The following is a 21,057-nucleotide window of genomic DNA, read 5'->3' on the forward strand; positions in this document are numbered from 1 at the left end:
TTTATCTTATTTATTTTATCATCAATTATCAAAGTGAACCAAAAATGAATTTCTTTTTAAATTTTATAAAGTAAATGAAACCAATATTAGAGGTGAGGAAAAATAAAAAAATTAAAAATTGATTTGAAATTGTAATGTTTGGTTCGATTTGGATTAAATTTTTTTTTATTTGATTTGAATTAAGTTTAGATATTAAATTTATATATTAAATTTGAATTAAATTTTGGATCGATGAGTAAAAAATTAAAAAAAATTAAATCAAATCGAATCATATATTTTTATTAATATATATTTTAAATTTTTATAAAATAAAAATAATTATTTATATCAAAATTTATTTAAATATATGAAAATTTTATATTGAAATAATATATAAAAAATAAAATTTAAAAACTAATAAATTAAACTAATAAATTTGATTCGTTTCAAAATGAATTGAATGAAAAATCAATTTGAATTTAAATTAAATTTTATAAATTAATAATATAATGTAATATTAAAAAAAAATCATACTGATAACATTCCTAACCGATACCATGGAAAGCAAGCCATCCGGGGGACGGGTCTCCGTTAGTGGGTCCAACGGCCCAATAGGCCAGGGTGTCAACATTTCGTGAGCTGGGAGTCAATCTAGTGCTTAAGCCGATTCGTTTTCAAAATCACCGGCCTTTGTATATAAGCATACGACGCCTCGGAGTTTCTTCTGCGAAAGTAACGGAGACCTATCCAAATAAACAATATCAAAAAAAAAAAAAAAAAAAAAACCAACCAAATGCAAATGTTGCAGAGACCCAGACGACGCTGTGAAGGCACCGCTATGGGCGCCATCGTTCTCGATCTCCGTCCCGGTCTCGGCATCGGACCTTTCACTCTCGGTTCTTTTCCTCTCAATATTTTTCTATATTATTTCACTTATTTTATTTTCAGAGACGAGATGTATTTGAAATTATATAATCGGACGCGAATTTTGATTGGTCGATTAATCGCGATTTATTTTAATCAAAGAATTAGCTTATATATTCTCCACAGATTATTGTTGTTACTAATTTCAAAAGTTTGTTGAGAGCTTGAAATCAATGAGAAGGATGAGAATCTAATCGTTTTAATCCTTTTCCGATATGAATATGATTATTTTTAGCTAGTTCACTGGTTTTATCTTGTCGTCAGTGTATTTATTTACTTGAAATTGCTGAATTTCGGATTATAAGATTGTTTGTTTTTGTACTGTTTATTTTAGGGATGCCGATGTGCGAAGCATTTGCTCAAATAGAACAACAGCCTAACATTTACGATGTTGTTCATGTGAAGTATTATGATGAGGTTTGGATTGAATCATTAAATATACTGTTTCTTATAATGTTTGTTGCAGCAGTTTGGTGAGGTCTTCGGTACAAGGTGGAACTCTTTAAATTTGGAATTCAGATAGACTCAATATCTATACAGTCGGTCATAATTGCAATTATCTTTGATTTGGCTGTTAAAGTCATAGTTTGGTGAATGCTAAGTGATTATAGTGTCAGGTTAAGTTTAATATTCATGCCAACCTTCCTCGTAATGGTTGTTGTGTGCAGGAGCCTCTTAAGCTTGATATTGTTATAAGCTTTCCAGATCATGGTTTCCATCTCCGTTTTGACCCTTGGTCTCAGGTTTTATTTTCAGTTCACGTATATATGTCATTTTTATACTTTGTTATCATTTCTTACGTTGATTTATATATAGTACATTTTATTTATTTTGATCTTTAATTCTGTACTAGAGATTACGCCTTATTGAAATTTTCGATATCAAACGTCTTCAAATGCGCTATGCCACTACTTTGATTGGGTAAGTTAAGCCCTAAGTTTTATTTTCATATTTCATAATTACAAATTTCAACAGTGAACCTGGTTTCTGCATACAGGGGACCATCTACTCTTGCTACTTTTGTAGCTGTCTATGCACTTTTTGGTCCAACCTATCCTGGAATTTATGACAAAGATAGAGGTGTTTATACCCTATTCTACCCAGTATGTACCTTGATCAAGAGTGATTTTTATTTTGGTTTTTAAATTGTCTCTAATTGTGCAGTTTTTTTATATTGTTATGTGCAGGGTCTATCATTTGCTTTTCCTATTCCAAGTCAGTATACAGATTGTCATCATGATGGAGAAGGTTTTTATTCTTTAATCCATACATGATTGCTTGTCATGCCTCCTCTTCAACTCCTAATAAGTTGATTTTCACTCTTTTACTTGACAGCGGAATTGCCTTTGGAGTTCCCAGATGGCACCACCCCAGTTACGTGCCGTGTATCCATATATGATAGTTCTGCAGGCAAAAAAGTTGGCATTGGATCCCTAAAGGATAAGGCTTCTGCTCCTCCATTACCTGCTGGCAGCCTGTACATGGAAGAGGTGCATGCTAAGGTTTGACTTCAATCTTCCTTGGTTCTGTTGTTAATTTGAGTCAGTTCGTCATTTCATTTTAGCAGATGATTACCTCTTTACTTTTTGTCCTTTTAGCATCAACTTTTGGATTCTGTCTCTTGAAAATAAGTGGACATTTTAGAAAACGGATAAGGCCTTTGGGCTTGGTATTTTGATTGATCTATTTGTTTGCTTTGGGGTGTTTTTAGAGTACCAACGGCATCTTAATCTGGAGACTAATTTGAATCTAACAAATTCCAATGTCCATGATTCCAGCTTGGGGAAGAATTGTTTTTCACTGCTGGAGGCCAACATATTCCTTTTGGTGCATCACCTCAGGTAAATCGGAAATTGATTTGATGAAATTTAACTTTATTTTCTTTTCCCTCCTCTGGCATTGACTGTTCTCTTGAATCTTGTGGGGTAGTACTAAGTTTATGCCATTCCCTTTCATGTAGGATGTCTGGACTGAATTAGGGCGTCCTTGTGGAATCCATCAGAAGCAGGTAGCAATGATGCATGAACATTTGAAATGGTCTATGGGAATTTAATGTTGGTTATAGACATTAGCTTTCACTAAGAGGAGTTGTTTTCATTCACTTGTGGGGTGAAAGAGTTTTGTGCAGCAGCTTTTTATGCCTGAATTGTTTGCATATTTCCCTCAATGGCAAAAATTGATTTTGTTTACAGGTTGACCAAATGGTTATTCACTCTGCTTCTGATCCTCATCCGCGGACAACTCTTTGTGGTGATTATTTCTACAACTATTTTACTCGTGGTTTGGACATCTTATTTGATGGCCAGGTATTCAAAATAAATACCCCCAACACCCAAAAATTAAATTTGATGGAACCTTTCCTACATATTACATACACTTTTGTTATTTGCTTCAGTTTTCGATGTGGTTAAGAAGGCATTTAGATATATCCATCGGCTATTATTTCAGTTTTATCTATAATCATTGTACTCTTAGAATTAATATTGGTGTTTTTGTTTTTCAGACTCATAAAGTCAAGAAGTTTGTACTGCACACGAACTATCCTGGTCATGCAGATTTCAATTCATATATAAAGTGCAATTTTGTTATCCTAGGTTCTGACAATCAGCCCTTCTTTCAATCTTTTGTTATTACAGCCATTGATGAGTGTAATTGATTTGTGTTTTTGTTCCTGGCCTGCAGTTGGGGGGTCCTTCCTGGATGTAAATAACTATAAAAACAGAATTACCCCAAGCAGCAAATGGGAGCAGGTTAAGGTAACGTTTTAGAGTTGAATACATACAAATATTTTTCCTTTTGCTTCTCACTAACCTTTCCTTCAACAGTTTATAGGCCATCTTATCTTATTTATTTAGATAAAGGTGCAAATATATGTGTTAAAACTTAAAACTGATCCCATAAACCCTCGATTAGATTTTCTATTTATTCCCTTTATTTATTATTAGCTTGCTGCCTTCAGTGATCCTGTTTCAGTTCCATGCGATTAAAAAATGGAATTCACTTACTGCAGGAAATCCTTGGGGACTGTGGCCGAGCGGCTATTCAAACACAAGGTTCTACAAGCAATCCTTTTGGCTCTACTTTGGTGTATGGCTATCAGAATGCTGCATTTGAGGTGAAAGCTTGTTAAAATTTCTTGCTCCATTTGCCTTTTAGTATTTGATGCAACACCTTTTTTTTTTTTTTTTAATATTGAGGCGATTTGCTAATGAAGATCTGTTTTATTAGCAGGTTATGAAGAATGGATATATTGCAACGGTGACACTTTTCCAGTCTTGATGAACCATCTCTAGTATGATAGGTTGTTCCTCCGCATCCAAGCTGGCGGATGGAGACAGACGTTGAAGCACGTATTGTTCGTACACACTATGGGGAAGCAGTGATAATTGTACAGTAATGTATTGATTTGTATAGTTGATTCGTGCTTTTGAATGCATTGACCATGTATCTTCTGTAATTAGTCTTCCTTTAAGAGAATAATAGTACATTGTTCACTCAAGTTGGCCATGCTTTAATGTCATTTTCTAGTAACTGCAATGAGTAGAATAAACGTAACTTTACAACTTGATTTATAAGCTGCGGTTGCCAGTTGAAGAATGAAGGTATGCCCATCAATGAAATCAACTGAAATAAATGGTGTTGCCTCGTGTTGAGTAAGCTCTCTAGCCAACGACACTCGCTCACCAAAATCAGTTCCAGGTCCTGAAAACTTGTACCGTCCATAATAGACGGTCCTGTAAAAGCAAACATGTTTCAGACATGGATGAGTTTAACTTGTCTGGTGGCTAAAATTGACAAATTAATGTACAGAAAAATGGGGGAAAGGAGGAGTTTTTTCCTATACCAAGGGAAAATGAAATTTTTATTCCCTAATAAGAGTACTTTTAATCTTATTTACTTAAATGGATGCTTCATGGCAAATCATCATTCTTGTTTGTTTCCCTTCCCCACCATTAACGAACTTCTAAAAATGGTGTCCCACTCCATCCAAAGTGTTTGATTTCCATCTTTAGCAAAGTATTATCCGTGCAATCAACACAAACCAAGCTTCATCAAGAGAAATCCTGAGGAAGGATCAGAAGAAACAGTAAAATGGATTATTCATTGCTGCTCAGCTTTCTGTGACGTGCTTCTGGTGGTACAGAAGACACTAATACTGATGCAAAATCGAATCAAGTTTTATGGTGAAAAACAACCAAAGAGTTCTGTGATTAAAGATGAGACAAAGAGTGATGAAATTAACAATAGTAACTAAGGAAAACAGCGCATTAGAAGGGGGAGTCGTGCAACAAGGAAAAAACTGCTAGCAGAAGTTTATCTCAAGTGTAAATTAGTTAATTTTGGCAATGCTTGCTGGACATATAAACAATTTACAAATGATATTCAGGTCAGGCGCAGTATAAATGTCCTGATGTTATCATTGGATCCAAACACGTAACATTAGCAGATTTATGGTCTTTTGCTTGTAATTTTTTTGAGCTCGCTACTGGTAATGTTCTTTTTTATCCTCACATTGGTGAAAACTATGACCGAGATGAGGTATGCAGAAACCATTCTGTCTATCTCACATTTTTATTTTCCTTCATCTGATACATTATAGTTTTTGCCTCTTAATACCTGTGGTTCTTCATGTATGTATTTGAATAATTTCACTATCTTTTGTAGAACAAGTTATTCCATAGTGAATATTAAACCTGGCATTGCTTGATGCATATTTTTTATTTGGTAAGATTGTATGTATCTTGTTTATTCTAATTTGCAAGCGTACCCATACCACCCTTATGCACAGCAAATAAGGATACAGAGAGGAGGAAAGGAATGATAAATGATTGAAATTCCTAGGGCAATAACATCATTTCTGTATGTCTTCAATAATTTTATCAGCCATAATTTTGTAAGAAATGAGATTTTGTTATGCTTTTTTAGCTTCTATTTGTTTGGAGGTTAACTGTAATAATTTAACAGAAGTCAGTGTCAAATTTATAAACTAGGGGTAAGGGGTTGTTAGGCATTTGCTTTATATTCAACCCCCAACAAAACCAAAAAAAATGCTCATGTATAACAAAAGTAATTGCACGCTTTTATAGAAGAATTTAGTCCTTTTTTTGTCCATGTGATTTTTTTTTTCTCTTAAAAAGTAAAAACAAGAAACTTTAATATGATAGGCTTCTCACATTTGAAGTTGTTTTATGGCTGTCTGCATGACAAGTAAAGAAAAGAGAGTCGTGCAACAAGGAATGCAAGTCATGGTAACAATGGTAAAGATGGGAGACCCTAGTTTAAAGATGAGACAAAGAGTGATGGAATTAACAGTGATAATCAAGGAGTCTTTTCCCAAAAAAGGATACTTTAAAATCTTTATTCTCTAAATAGAGTAACTTAGATGGCCATCAATTAAATCGTCTATTGACTCATCTTTCAAGTCTTTCCATGCCATTGAATCAGCAAAAGCCAATGGCATTGATTGAAAGGAAGTCTCTGTCTCTACAATAGCCTTGTTCAACTGTTTAATAAGATCATTTTCATCAGTTGGAATGTTCAAATCCCAGACACTGAAGATATCAACAGTCGATGAATTCATCTCAGCTGCAGATGAACTCAATTCAAGTCCCAAATCAATAGCTCCACCCCAACTCTCATCCTTGTTGCATGTAGGCAGGAAATGATTCAGTGGAATCATCCTGAAAAATTGCTTACAGAATACCAGTCCTCCATTTGAGAATACCATTGGTGTTTGTTTCAGTGTCTCCATTGATTGGAATGACAACAAGATCATCATCAGTTCTTCTTAAGTAATTGACAACCTCTGCCTCCTCAACTGAAGGAACCATCTTAATTGAAATTATTTAAAAAATTGTAAACCCTAATTTGCCGATTAGGAAAAGTGGGGCACTTTTTATATTCTGGATTTGAGAGGACACAGAAAAAGAAGAAGACTTGAATTTAAGAGAATGGATTAAACATGTAGTTTCAACAAGGCAACATGTAAAGAAAAGTAATGATCTCTCAAGGGTTTGGCCAGGGGAGCGAATCAACGAGAAGGGAGAGCTAAGCAATAGGACTTTGAGTTTTGTAGTATGGGAAAAGTGTCAAATTTGAGTGCTTTTGTAGAAATGCAAGTGGAACAAAATGCAAGAATATTGTTTTTTTTTTTAAATTGTCTTTTTTTTTTTGGGAGTACCAATTTGGATATTTTGAGAATAATTTTTGGAAAAAAAAATTGAAACACATGTAAATATAGCTGCAGGGAAGAAAAAGGAAGAAAAGGAATGAAGGAAAGAGATCAGCTGCGGTGGACGAAGACGTTGACATGAAAGCAAGAGGAGTTAAAAGTATCTTTATTTTAGAAAAAAATTTAAAAATTTTCTAATTAAGAAATTAAAGTTGTAAAATGCCTTAGTTGGAGAAAAAAACTTGATAACAAAGGACAACAGTGCAGTAGAAGGGAGAGTCGTGCAATAAAAAAATATTGCTGTTTATAAATGAAAAAAATGATGATGTGACATGAATTACTCTATTTAGGTAAATAAAATTAAAAAGTACCATTATTAAAGAATAAAGATTTTATTTTATCTCGAAGAAAACTCGAAAAAGTATGTCTTACTTATATTTCTCTGTTTTTGTCTTCCCAGTAATACCATTCTCTCGGGGTGATGATCTTGTCCGTGCAAGTATAAACAAAGACCGCCCTAGAAAAAGTGCCCCATGCCCGCCCAAAGTAGAGGGCACCAGACACAGTTACCTTTCAGTTGACAAAAGAGAAGCCTGTTTCCTATCTCATCTGATCTGTCAGGGCTCCATAGCTTCCGGTTATGGCATGCAAATGGCAATCACTATAGAGGGCAAAGGCCATTTCCAAATATAAAATCTATAGAACCTTCAATGTAGCAGTCTTTGAAGTAGTGTCTGCCAACGTGATCGTAAAGAGTGTCACTGCTTGCTTTCCTAAAGCTCCTGATGGCGGAGATGGTGCTTTGTTCTGTCGGAAAAGTATTCAAGGTCTATCAAACACAATACATAACTTACCAAAATTTGTCCTCTTCAGTCGAACAATAGACAAATTAAGAACAACATTGATGAATAACATAGGACGAAGCTACTATTACTTCAAACTGGAAGTTGTTGAGATTGTAATCTAAAGATTCTGGTTGACCTTGAAGGTAATGCTCTTTGCAATGAAACAAAGATAATCAACGGCGAATGTTGCAGAACCATAGGTGGCTAGTGGACGGCCTGTCTGTGCCTAGTGGAAGGCCTGTCTGTGCCATCCTGTCTGCTGTGTCCTCCCATTCAATGACGGTTTTGTTTGCAACAGCACCTAGCTATGGTTTCTTGTTTACTCTTATGATTAAGCAGGGCCTTTATTTGTTCTTTGCTTTTATGAAAAAAGAATGCTGGAAAGAAGACATCTGTTTAACCCAGTTTAAATATTCCTTTTCGATCACCTCAAATTCATGGCTAAGCCTGTTCGAGGTAATCGAAAAACTTGCAACTTCCAACTGCAGGATAAGCATGAATAGCTTCATTATTATCTTGCTAGTTAAAAACAATATCTGTTTAACCCAGAAGAATGAGAAGAAAGTGAGAGGAGATCCCAACTTTCTCCAGTGATTTGCAATTGCCAGTAATGGATAAAGCTATAGGATTTCCTGGAGAATACCTGTGTTTAATACTGTATAAAAATGGAGCTGGCTCAAAAACTTAAGAGAATGACGAAATTGCATTGGTATATCTGGCACGGGATGGGTAGCTGTATCTTTATTGGTTATTCCTACCAGTCCCTTTAGACCAAGCGGTGACTTTTAGTCCCTGGTGTTTCTTATTGTCTGTTCTTGATTTGCCAGAGCATTTACAAGATACCCGTGTTAATAATTAAGTTACGTATATCATTCGAACATACTCACCTTCAATTTTCACTGGGCATTTACAAGATACCCGACATTAATAATTAAATTACATATATCATTCCGAATGTATTCACCTTCATTTTTCATTTTCATTGACCGTCAATTTCATCTCATATGACATAATTCAACAGTAAGAAATTATAATTGTAAAGAATCATATATAACTTATGCGATATTATTTATTTTGATTTAAAAATTTTATAATTTTATCTTATAAAAAATGTATCATATATATTAAGTTTAAGTCTCAACTTGTATATTATAATTGATTCTCAGAATATTCAAAGTGATTCTCAGAACTGAAGCATTTGCTATTTAGCAAGTTTTGTTACGTAACTGTGAATTTCTTGTGCTTGTCATTGCACTTTAACATTTTGGGTTTTAAAGGAAAATCATGCAGAAAGTAGACAACAGAATGTGGTGGACCATATTTATTTTCTCTTTCTAGTTCTAGCGTGATCTAGCTTGCTAATGAGCTTAAAGAAAGAACAAAGCAAACGACATTGTTTTGAGCAGAGGCATGGGAGAAGATGACAAGAGGATACACATTTCTTTAAGCTCTAATCCACCTTATTTGTGGAGGACAGACAATGCCTTTTGGTTTTTATATATAATATGTATATTTTTAAAAATGTTTAGGTTATGAAAGATTATTTCATTTTACTATGAGCAAAAATTCACATTAAATTTATAAATTATCTATAAAAAAAAAACAAAATTCACCTACTCGCTAATTTTTTTAGGTTAAAATAATAAAAAAGACTTCTGAATTTTGTCATTTTATTTAAATAAATCTTTAACTTTTAATTTATTCTATTTTATCTAAATAAATTTTTAACTTTTAATTTACATCAAAATAAGCCATTAACCTTTAATTTGTATTTGAATATATTTTTTTTAATTTGTAGCTAAATAGGTTTTTAATATAAATAAAATTTTATTTAAAGTGTACAAATGAAAATATAAGATTTTATTTAGGTAAAATAAAAGTTTAGGGGTTTCTTTAAATAAAATTAAATAATTCAAAAGTATTTTTAGTATTTTAACATTTTTTATAATCACTGTTATTATTTAAGCTATTCCTAAAAAAGTAATTACTATATAAATATAAATAAAAAATTATGTTGAACATTTTTTATCATCACTATTATTATTTAAGCTATTCCTAAATATAAATAAAAAAACTATGTTTCAGGGACTTGAACTCGGGTCTCGCAGTTGAAAACGAAGTATCGTATCAACTAAATTAAAAGATTTAACGGAAACTGCTAAAAATTTAATCATTTTGTTGGTTTTTGAGATTGGCAAGCAGGGTTTAATTTGTTTCTCCAAGTTTTTCACACGCTGCTTCCCTATCCGTTGCAACACTTTTCGGCTCGACCAAACTTAGTACTTTGAGACATCTCCAGAAGGGTATGTCTTTTTATCAATATTTATCTTTCACAAGCGTTACTTTTCACTAAAATTTTCTATGTTTGATTTGGGGTTCTAAATGCTTACTGGATAACACTAAATGATCTGGGAACTGTTGGTTGATTTATTCTTACATTTATTCGGGCTTGAATTTCTCAATTTATGTGGCAGAGTTAATTGCTTTATAGCTGTGGTGAAGATAAAATTGCAATCTTTCTTGGGATTGTAGCTAAATTGCTGTTGAGTTGATAATGGGTTGTTTTTCTGATTTGCGTTTTGGTTATATATTCTTAAGGGTTTTCAAGCTGACCTATTGATTGGGTTATAAGAAAAGGAAATGAATTGTTCTTTTTAGATGTTTTCAAGGAGGATGAACGAATGAATTCATTTTAGATTCAAGGTAATGGACCATACTGTTTACTTTAACAGAGAATGTTTGTAGCTAATAGGAAAAGTTAGTTTTCCCATTCTTGAATCCACCAACGTAAATTGATTATGAATATTGAGGAATTTGATAACACGATTGTGCTTTAAATTTCTCAACTATATGCACTGTGGAATATAAAATAGCGAAAACTGAGATGTTTTTGAGAACCATGTTTGCTCTTCATTACTGTTTATCCTGGATAGTTGTTTAATGTAAAATAGGCATGGTAACTTTTATTTTATTCTTTATTCAATTCAAGTTGCCATCTAATGTGAGTGATTTGACGTTGTCGGTTGCAGCTGTTAACCCTTGATCTTTCATAGTATTTTTGTGGACAATAGGCGATTGAGGTATTACAAAAAATGAGTGTCTCTGGAATGACTGGCGCTACCTCACAATTTTTCCTTAGGCTACCTGACTGCAATCAAGGGTTGGCATGCAGGCAAACTTCAGCAATTCCAAGTGCTGGCAAACCTAAGAAAAAACTTGGCGAACTCCTTCTTGAAAGGTATTGCTTGAGTAACATGAACTAGCAAGCTTTTAGTTTGGTCGTCTGATGTCATGGTCTTTTTCCTGTTGTGATGCAGAAGTGGTTGGACCATTTCTATTCAAAAGTGGAAGACACAGAAAACTCGGTTGATAAAATGTGCAATGGATGCTTCCTTTGGTGATATGGCAAGTGAATCACCTGGTAATATTCATTGCTTGACCTAATCGACATCTTATCTTTTTGGGCTTTCCTGTTGGTTAGCTTTGAATAAGTACAGATGCTATGCTAATTGAGATACACTTAATTTTTTGTTAGGATTGATAATTGAAGGCAAATCCGTAGTAAGCATATATCTAAGTTAGTGATAGCTGATTTTAAACTTAAGATCAAATATATATATTTTTTACAATCTGGAAATACTGTAAGCTCAACATTAGCATAGCCTTTGTTCATTGAGCATGACCCTAGTTTAACCCTAACATTGTTGGTATGTTAATAGGCTTGGAATATACTGGGAGCCTACAAATTACCATTTGTTTGTGGAGAAGTTGTTTCACTGAATTGGGCTTTTGTCCTGATTTATTGCTGCTGACCCCATTTTGTTAAAGTATGTTATGCATTTTTTAAGGCATTTACCCAATGGAATTTTTTCTTTATTAGCCTTTGCAGGATTGGTTATCTTTCCTAGAATTAATATTAGGGACCCATACAAACGACTAGGAATAAGCAGGGAGGCTTCTGAAGATGAAATTCAAGCTGCAAGGAACTTCCTTATTAGTAAATATGGAGGGCACAAACCAAGCATGGATGCAATTGAAGCAGCACATGACAAAATAATTATGCAGAAATTCTATGAAAGGAAGAACCCAAAAATTGACATCAAGAAAAAATTCAGAGAAGTTAAACAATCCCGGGTTGTACAGGCTGTCACAAGCAGGTTCCAAACTCCGGCCACAAAGTTCATTGTGAAAACATCCATAGCATTTATAGTGCTAGGAGTTCTCACTATTCTCTTTCCAACTGAAGAAGGCCCAACCTTCCAAGTAGCTATATCATTGATAGCTACCTTCTACTTCATACATGATCGGTTGAAGAGCAAAATCCGAGCTCTACTTTATGGGTATGTGATGATATTTCTGGTGTTAACTTAAAATGTGTTATGATGTCCTTGATATTTTGCTCTGAGCCCTTTTTTTCTTTGGTGTTAACTTAAAATGTGTTATGATCTCCTTGATATTTTGCTCTGAGCCCTTTTTTCTTTCTTTTTTTGAATCTTCCAATAAAATCCTGATTTTATGTTGACCATGATATAGCACTGCTTTATAATTGTCAAAAAGATGGATTTTTCAAACCCCATCCTTCTAACTATATCAATTATTAGCCAACTATTTCATTTCATGATTTCTTCCCTCTTCTAAATGCATTTGTGAAATTTCTTTGCTAATTGCTATTGACCAGAATTGCTAAAATATTAACAGGTTTATTAATCAATTTGCTTCTGTTCGGCAGGGCTGGAGCTTTTATAGTCTCCTGGTTGGTGGGAACCTTCTTGATGGTATCCATAATTCCACCTATTCCTATTCTTAAAGGACTGAGGAGTTTTGAAGTGCTAACGTCTTTGGTAACCTATGTGCTACTCTGGGTTTCATCTACTTATCTTAAGTAGTGCTAAAGCACCAGGTTTCTGTTATTGTAGACCTCCCAATTTTCATGTAGTGGGCAGCACAAGATTTTCTTGGTAGTGACTTATTGATCATATTATATTAGCACATGAGGGCTGTGTCATGTCATAGTTCTACTTTTGGCATTGATACTAGTTGTTATGCTTAACGTATTGGTCAAAAGCATAGCTTGAAAAAAAAAAAAAAAGATTTGTGGATAAATTTGTTTGTTGTCCGGTAAAAGATGTAAAACTTGATCAAAGTAAAGATAGGTTGCTGATTTTGTGAATTGTGGTTTCTTACATGTTTTTTCTTCCTTTTTGTTCTTTTCTTCCGTCTTTGCGACAAAGGTTCTGAATCAATATGGAATCTTTCGAGCATGAAGACAATTTGCTTGCGGCGTTGGATGGGTAAGACAGTGAGAACTTCTATGTACTTAATTTGAATCACCTGAGGTCTAAGATGCCCTGGAGATTGAGCGGTTGAGAATACCCTCGTGGTTGCTCTTCAGTCTTTTGAGGTTTTTTAGTTACAGAGTGCCTGAATCTGTCCACAATAGTTCCCGTGTGTCTTTTTGAGGAGATTTTCTCTTCTTCGCAATCTGTGGTGTCTGTATATTTGTTTCTTTAGTTACATTTTCCTTATGCATACAGCTGCCAGATCTTTTGACTATGGGACCATCGATGTTACAAGTAATCGTTGGGTATAATTAAGCTCACTTCTGCAGCTTGAGGTGATCAGTGAGTCAAGCACTGATTTTTTTAACCTCTTCCCCTTTCAATTGCAAGAGAATTGATTGACAACTGTCCTCGATAGAAATATTTGCATCTTGTCTTTAGGGTGCAGAATTAGTGGCCACTGGCCAATGCCTATGGTTAACTTCAGGCTACCTCTTGCTTTGAAATAAACAGAAGCGACAGGAATGGGTATATTGTGCATACAAAATACGTACTTGAAGCAATGGGACTACTTATTACCCTAGTCTGCCATTTATTGACTCCAAACTGGATTTCTTATTCTAAAGCTATTGAATGCATTAAATGGGTTTCGAGCAGGGAGGCTATTTGTTGGTTCATAGCCTCGACATTTGTTAAACAGAAAAAAAAAAAAAAATATATATATATATATTTTAAATTGTAGACAACTTTTTTCGCTAGTCAAGTTGCTGTCTGCATCTTGCCTTTTGGGTCATTTTCCCAAACTACCATGGCCGAAAGAAAGAAAAACACAAAAAAGGATCAATCAGCTCCAAAAATATCAGGGTTTTAGCACTGATTCCAATTATTTCTGATTTTACAAATTTTAGAAAATTCAACTTTCTACTCCAAGACAAGGTTTAGTTGCCCCACCTCATCTCAGCCACTCCTCTGCCAAACCAACTTGCCAAGTAACCATCCCTCATGTCAGTCGGTGATTGGCCTATGTGTAACAGCCCCAAACAAGATATCCCTTGGTAAGGACTAGGAACTATAAATTAGAGAATTAGAGCAAAAAGTTTGCGAGTTAAAAACGCTTAAGGGGAGAGAAAAGAGAACATATTGAAAACTCTAAAATGGCTTCTGCATCTCTCCTCAAGACTTCACCTGTTGTAGACAAGTCCGAGTGGGTTAAGTGTCAGACCCTTTGCCAACCTTCAGTTTATGTCGTGAGGTGTCACCCTGTTGCTCCCTCTAGACTAACTGTGCGTGCTAGCTCATATGCCGATGAGCTTGTCAGGACTGCAGTAAGTGTTATATAATTGTAACCTCTCCCACCACTCGCTTAAAATATATGTTAATACTAGAATGACATAACAAAAGAGAAATAATGGTCTTTTTAGCAAGTATATTATAAGCTTTTGACAATCAGAAACTGAATTTTCGGAAAAAACAATGGATTTTACTGATATGGAATTGTTGGGTGCATGTAGAAAACTATTGCTTCTCCAGACCGTGGAATTTTGGCCATGGATGAGTCCAACGCTACATGTGGGAAACGTTTGGCCTCAATCGGGGTAGAGAACACCGAGGCTAACCGCCAAGCCTACAGGACATTGCTTGTTTCAGCACCTGGCCGTGGCCAGTACATCTCAGGCGCCATCCTCTTTGAGGAAACCCTCTATCAATCCACAACGGATGGCAAGAAGATGGTTGACGTTCTTGTTGAGCAGACTGTAGTCCCTGGTATTAAGGTCGACAAGGTAAGAAGTCTCATGCTCCATTCGTGGGGGTAGATGTCTAATCTGTTGTTTAATGCTAAGTAGTATCTCTTACTAAGGGCTTGATAATATGAACACTGCAGGGTCTTGTTCCACTTGCTGGCTCAAACAACGAGTCCTGGTGCCAAGGTTTGGATGGCCTTGCCCCACGTTCTGCTGCATACTACCAACAAGGAGCTCGTTTTGCAAAATGGTAAGATTTTATCCATTTGGCACTTCATCTCTGAATATTTTAAAGTTTTCCATCAGCATTTCGCCGTTTCCCTTGTGTTACTTATCAATGCAAGAGATATAGAATTATATATGTTCTTCCTGGTGGAAAACTGCTTTCCTTATGTTTATCCTATTATTAAGGACATATTTCCAATTGTTATTTGCAGGCGTACTGTGGTAAGCATTCCCAATGGACCATCTGAACTTGCTGTGAAGGAAGCAGCCTGGGGACTTGCTCGTTATGCTGCCATCTCTCAGGTGAAATGAAGTGAAATTTTATTACAGCAGTGTCTTGGTTACATGTTTTGGCATTAGATAATCTTTTGATGTTTGGTCATGCAGGACAATGGATTGGTTCCAATTGTTGAGCCGGAGATCTTACTTGATGGTGACCATGGAATTGACAGGACTTTCGAAGTAGCCAAAAAGGTATGGGCTGAGGTTTTCTTCTACCTTGCCCAGAACAATGTGATGTTTGAAGGTATCCTCCTCAAGCCAAGCATGGTTACTCCCGGTGCAGAGTGCAAGTCTCATGCCCTGGGCGGGCACGCTAGGCACATCAGGCCCACCAAAGTGCGCACCCGAGGTTGAAGCCCGCACACCAAGCGCACTGGTGGGAGTTTGCGCGCAAGGCCTTGAAGGGAAGGCTAGAACGTCCGCACAACCTGCAGGCTAGCTCGCACAACCAAGGCCTAGCCTGCATGATGCCCGCACCACCTCTAGAAGGGCCCAAGAGTGGAGATGCATAAAGGGATCTTCTAGAAACCCTCAGGATCAGCAGGAGCCTTCTAGTAGATTTTGTTGACCCTTAGAATCAAGAGATAGAATCGTGATTGATTTTAATCTTTATAATTCTTTGATTTTAGCCTTGATACTAGGATTTAGCCATAAGTGTAGTTGAGAGCCTCAACTATAAATAGATGGCTGCTTCACCCTCATTTGTACATCATCATACACTTTTGTTTCAGTGAATACAAAGCATATTCTAGCAAGCTATCTTGTTTTCCTATTTCTCTCAAACTTGTGTATTCAGCTTCCCATTGTTTTAGTGCCCGCATGCTGGTGTTTTAGGCTGACTTAGGCTAGAATTAGGTGATTCTAAGCCTAATATTGTACGGATTCTGAGTCTAAGATCGAAGCCCGTGATAGTTGGTATCAGAGCAAGTTTAGTTTTGTGTGTTTGTGTTGTTCAGGTTAGATCACAGTCAAAGAGATGGCATCCCATAGTGACGTTGCTAGCCAACAACCAGGGGTCCAGGAGCTGGGGGGTGAAAGAGGCAAGAAAGCCAATTCGAGAGATATCTGGTCTACCATGGATGGTAGGCAGGCCAAGGTAGAGGTGACCATAGGTGACATGGGGGAGAAGCTTGAGGAGGTAGAGACTCGCGTTAAAGCGCTAGACTCCATGGGGGAAGAGCTCCAAGGTAAGTTACAAGCTGCTTTCAATAAAGGTATGGACGCGATCACCCAAAGGAACGATTCCTTGGAGGCTATGGTGAAGACTATGCGCGATGGCATGGAGGCCATGAATAAGAGGATAGAGGAGCTCACCAGCGAGCTTATTGCTTGCAAGGCTGCCATTGGGAATGGCATGTTTGTTATAACGTTTAAGTCCAGGATAGATGTCCCCAAGCCCAAAGAGTTCAAAGGGACTAAGGCGACCAAGGAAGTAGACAATTACCTGTGGGGTATGGAGCAATACTTCCAAGCCATGGGCATGCAGGAAGAGGCAATAAAGGTAAGCACCGTTGCTATGTATCTTACTGATGTAACCTTATTGTGGTAGAAGGGCAGGTGTGATGATGTCAGGCATGGGAGCCCCAAGATTGGAACCTGGGCAGAGTTTCAAAAGGAGTTTAGGGAGCAGTTTTACCTAGAGTATGTCGATGATGAGGTACGGGCAAAGTTGTGCAAGTTAAACCAATAAAGGGACATAAGAGAATATGTCTAAAAATTTTCTGAACTGATGCTACAGATCATGAATCTATGTGAGAGTGATGCCCTGTTTGCTTTCATGGATGGGCTGAAGCCGTGGGTGAAGCATGAGCTACAACAGAGGGAAGTTCATGACTTGGCTAAAGTCATGACTATTGCTGAGTCCTTGATAGAGTTTAGACCATTGAACAAGTTTGAGTCTTTCAAGCCCAAAGGCAAGGGCAAGGATAAGAGAGACCGAAAGAAGTAGTCCAAGGGGAAAGACTGTGACCAGGAGTCCAAAGATGGGGATCGAGATTGTTCAACCAAGGATGGCGAGAAGAAGCCACCGGCAGGCAAGTGGAAAACTAAGAGGGAGTGAAAGCCACGCATGCTACCTATGTAGAAGGAGCCACATAGCATGTAATTACCCATAAAAGGGTAAGCTGGCTATTGTAGACAAAGAGTCTAACAATGAGCCAGAGGTAGAGGCAGCAAAGCTTGGGTCATTGGTGTTCAATGTTATCCAGAGTAAAGGGAACCGCAAGTCAAAGGGTTTGATGTTTACAGATCTAATGGTTACGGGTCAAAAGGTGAGTGCACTAGTGGACACAAGTGGCTCGTACTTATTTATTTCAAGTGATGAAACTCAAAAGCTCAGACTAAGGGTGTAAAAAGAGACTGGTACCATCAAAATGGTGAACTTCGAGGAGGTTCCAACCATTAGAGTAACGCGATGAGTGGAGTTACAGCTTAGAGACTGAAAAGGCAAGGAGACCATTAAGGTAATACCCCTTGACGACTATGAGTTTGTGATTGGATTGGATTTTCTTGTTCAAATTAATGCCCTTTTTGTGCCTTTTACCAATTGTATTTGCATCCTGATGCATGATGCCAATGCCTAGTACCATTGAAGTGAGGGTCCAGAGTTGGGTCACGGGTGGTGTTAGCCATCCAATTTGCCAAGGTGGTAAGTAGAGAAGAAGACACCTTCTTGGCAACCCTAAAGCATGAAGAACCAAGAGATAAAGAGATCGAGTCATTGTTGGAGGTGTTAAAGACCTTTAGTGATGTGATGCTCGCGAAGCTACTTAGCCAGCTACCACCTAAAAGAGAGGTAGACCATAAGATCAAGCTGGTGTTTGAGGCTAAGCCACTAGCTAGAGCCTCTTACTGAATGTCTCCACTAGAGTTAGAGGAGTTAAGGAAACAGCTTAAAGAGTTAATTGGCGTTGGCTTCATGAGGCCATCGAAGGCACCATATAGTGCATCGATTCTATTCCAAGTCGTTGCAGCTGTGCATAGACTACTGGACTTTGAACAAGCTGACCGTTAAGAACAAGTATCATATCCCACCATTACAGACTTGTTCGACCAACTTGGGAGGGCAAGGTGGTTCACCAAGCTGATTTAAGGTCGAGCTACTACCAAGTCAGGATCGCAGAGGGAGATGAGCCTAAAATAGCATGTGTCATTTTGTATGGTTTGTATGAGTTCTTGGTCATGCCATTTGGACTCACGAATGTCCCAGCAACATTCTGCACCCTTATGAACAAGATACTTCAGTCATTTTTTGATCGATTTATTATGGTTTATTTGGATGACATTATGTGTAGACCACTTAAGGTAGGTGTTCGAGGTGTTAGGGGTGCACAAGTTGTTTATCAAGAGGAAAAAATGCTCGTTCACCTAGCAGGAGATCCCATTCCTAGGCCACATAGTGGAAGGTGGTAGGATACACATAGATAAAGGTAAGGTGTGCGCCATCCTAGAGTGGGAACTATTAGCCAAGGTCATTGAGTTAAAGTCATTCCTTGGGTTGGTTAACTACTACAAGCACTTCATCAAAAGTCACTTAGCAATAGCCATGCCATTGATTGACTTGCTCAAGAAAAGGAGAGCATATGAGTGGAGTGCAGGGTGCTAGGAAACCTTTGACAAGTTAAAGCAGGTTGTGACCAAAGAGCCAGTCTTAGCCTTGCTAAACCATACCAAGTCGTATGAGGTGCATACGGATGCATCAGACTATGCCATAAGGGGTGTGTTGATGTAGAAGGGACATTTAATCACGTTCGAGAGTAGAAAGTTGAATGAGACTGAGCGTAAGTACACAATCAGGAGAAAGAGATGATTGTAATGGTGTACTGCTTGTGCACTTAGTGCCATTACCTGTTGGGATCAAGGTTCGTGGTTAGGACGAACAATGTGACGACTAGGTACTTTCAGATGTAGAAGAAGTTATCCTCCAAGCAGGCGAGATGACAAGATTTTCTTACGAAATTTGATTTTTAAATAGAGTACAAGCCAATGTGGATGAACCTGATGGCAGATGCCCTAAGCAAGAAGGCTAACTTTGATGCCATTAGCTAACCAAAGGGGTCACTAATGCCGCGCATCAATGAGGGACTTACACATGATCCTATAGCCAAGGCTCTTATAGAGTACGCCCAACAAGGTAAGACTAGGTGATTTTGGGTACATGATGGTTTGTTGTACACCAGGAGGATTAGTCTATTTGTGCCATAGTATGAAAAACTTCGTAAAAAAGTTTTACAAGAGTGCCATGATTCAAGATAGGCTGGACATCCTAGGGTGAACCACACCTTGGCATTGCTAGAAGACTGATACTACTGGCCGCACATGAGAGATGATATGGAGGCCTATGTGAAGACTTATCTTGTGTGTCAACAGGATAAGGTGGAGCTCAAGAAACCAAGTGGTCTCTTGGAGCCATTACTAGTGCCAGAGTGACCATGAAAGAATGTTTCTCTGGACTTTATAGTCACTATACCCAAGGCAAAAGGGTTCGGAAGCATCATGGTAGTGGTGGACAGGCTTTTCAAGTATGAAATCTTCATTCCAGCAACTAAAGAGTGCCCAGCCAATGAGGCAGCTTGATTGTTCCTGAAGAACATGGTTAAGTACTGGGGAGTGCTGAGGACCATTGTTAATGATTGGGACAAACGTTTCACGGGCAGGTTTTGAATTGAGTTGTTCAAGCTATTGGGGTCAGACTTAAACTTTTCCACCAACATGCATTCGTAGATCGATGGGCAGACTGAGTGTGTGAATTGACTATTAGAGGTCTACCTCAGGCACTATGTGAGTACCACACAAAGAAACTGGCCAAAGCTATTAGATATTGCACAGTTTTCTTACAACTTACAAAAGAGTGAGGTAATGAACCAGAGCCCATTTGAGGTTGTGACAGGTCAACAACCACTAACACCCAATTTAATTGCTACATGTTATACAAGATCAAATCCAGAAGCATACAAGTTTACCAAGGTTTGGCAAGAGTAAGCTGACTTGGCCAGAGTCTGTTTATACAAGGCAACAAAGAGGTCGAAGAAGTGGGTAGACTAGAATAGGTGAGACGTGCAGTTTCAGGTTGGAGACTTGGTGTTTGTGAAGTTACATCCTATTGTATGCCATAAGAGGCTGTACAGAGGCCTAGTACGGAGGTATGAAAAACTTTTTCAGGCAAGGTTGCTTACAAGCTAGATATGTCACCCAAGCTGAGGGTACACCTGGTGTTTCATGTAAGCATGCTCAAGCCATTCTATGAAGATAAAGGAGATTCAGGACGAACAAAGTCAAAGTGTACGCCATTGAGAGCAAGGGCCTCATATGAGAAGAAAGTCCACAGTATCATACTGAACGAGAGGTGAGACAAAAGAACTACCAACTAAGACAAGAGTACTTGATATGCTACAATGGACTTTCAAAAAGTGAAACAAGCTAAAAACCAGCAGAGAATGCAATGAGGATGTTGTATAATTAGGTGAGAGAGAATGTCATGCCCTGGTCAGGCGCACCGGCACATCAGGCACACTAACGCTTTCACCCGAGGTTGAAGCCCGCACATCAAGCGCATTGGTGGGAATTTACGTGCAAGGCCTTGAAAGAAAGGCCAAAACGCCCACACAGCC

The 21,057-nt window shown here is 37.4% G+C and overlaps 3 protein-coding genes and 1 pseudogene across 10 annotated transcripts; 3 read left to right on the forward strand and 1 right to left on the reverse strand.

Moving 5' to 3' along the window:
• Positions 1-705: 705 nt before the first annotated feature.
• Positions 706-4,402, forward strand: LOC111292702 (PHAF1 protein At3g51130). 4 transcript variants are annotated; one of them, XM_089766696.1, is made up of 14 exons: positions 706-875; positions 1,238-1,320; positions 1,572-1,664; positions 1,757-1,824; positions 1,901-2,006; positions 2,091-2,151; positions 2,239-2,405; positions 2,682-2,744; positions 2,864-2,911; positions 3,096-3,209; positions 3,407-3,497; positions 3,586-3,659; positions 3,914-4,018; positions 4,135-4,402. In XM_089766696.1, exons 1-14 carry the CDS (start codon positions 773-775, stop codon positions 4,180-4,182), a joined length of 1,224 nt encoding a protein of 407 aa, XP_089622822.1. In that variant the 5' UTR covers positions 706-772; the 3' UTR covers positions 4,183-4,402. The 4 variants fall into 4 exon arrangements, with proteins under 4 accessions (XP_089622822.1, XP_022740946.2, XP_089622823.1 ...); XM_022885211.2 differs by having other exon boundaries at positions 1,572-1,646; XM_089766697.1 differs by lacking the exon at positions 2,864-2,911.
• Positions 4,403-4,420: 18 nt separating this feature from the next.
• Positions 4,421-8,481, reverse strand: LOC111293284 (putative pectinesterase 53 pseudogene; annotated as a pseudogene).
• A 1,589-nt stretch (positions 8,482-10,070) lies between these two features.
• LOC111293076 (protein CHAPERONE-LIKE PROTEIN OF POR1, chloroplastic-like) lies at positions 10,071-13,090 on the forward strand. Of its 5 annotated transcripts, XM_022885794.2 has the most exons (6): positions 10,108-10,223; positions 10,519-10,623; positions 10,950-11,158; positions 11,238-11,341; positions 11,801-12,260; positions 12,650-13,090. In XM_022885794.2, the coding sequence occupies exons 3-6, from the start codon at positions 11,013-11,015 to the stop codon at positions 12,804-12,806; spliced, it is 867 nt and encodes a 288-aa protein (XP_022741529.2). In that variant the 5' UTR covers positions 10,108-10,223; positions 10,519-10,623; positions 10,950-11,012; the 3' UTR covers positions 12,807-13,090. The 5 variants fall into 5 exon arrangements, with proteins under 5 accessions (XP_022741531.2, XP_089622826.1, XP_022741528.2 ...); XM_022885796.2 differs by lacking the exon at positions 10,519-10,623 and having other exon boundaries at positions 10,071-10,223; positions 11,810-12,260; XM_089766700.1 differs by lacking the exon at positions 10,519-10,623 and having other exon boundaries at positions 10,071-10,223; positions 11,241-11,341; positions 11,810-12,260.
• A 147-nt stretch (positions 13,091-13,237) lies between these two features.
• Positions 13,238-16,435, forward strand: LOC111293285 (fructose-bisphosphate aldolase 2, chloroplastic-like). The gene is made up of 5 exons (XM_089766699.1): positions 13,238-14,524; positions 14,711-14,980; positions 15,082-15,191; positions 15,379-15,469; positions 15,554-16,435. The coding sequence occupies exons 1-5, from the start codon at positions 14,354-14,356 to the stop codon at positions 15,800-15,802; spliced, it is 891 nt and encodes a 296-aa protein (XP_089622825.1). The 5' UTR covers positions 13,238-14,353; the 3' UTR covers positions 15,803-16,435.
• The last annotated feature ends 4,622 nt before the right edge of the window (positions 16,436-21,057 follow it).

This window comes from Durio zibethinus, chromosome 10 (assembly GCF_047325235.1).
Source record: "Durio zibethinus cultivar Kanyao isolate XHJ-2024 chromosome 10, ASM4732523v1, whole genome shotgun sequence".
Lineage (NCBI taxonomy): Eukaryota > Viridiplantae > Streptophyta > Magnoliopsida > Malvales > Malvaceae > Durio > Durio zibethinus.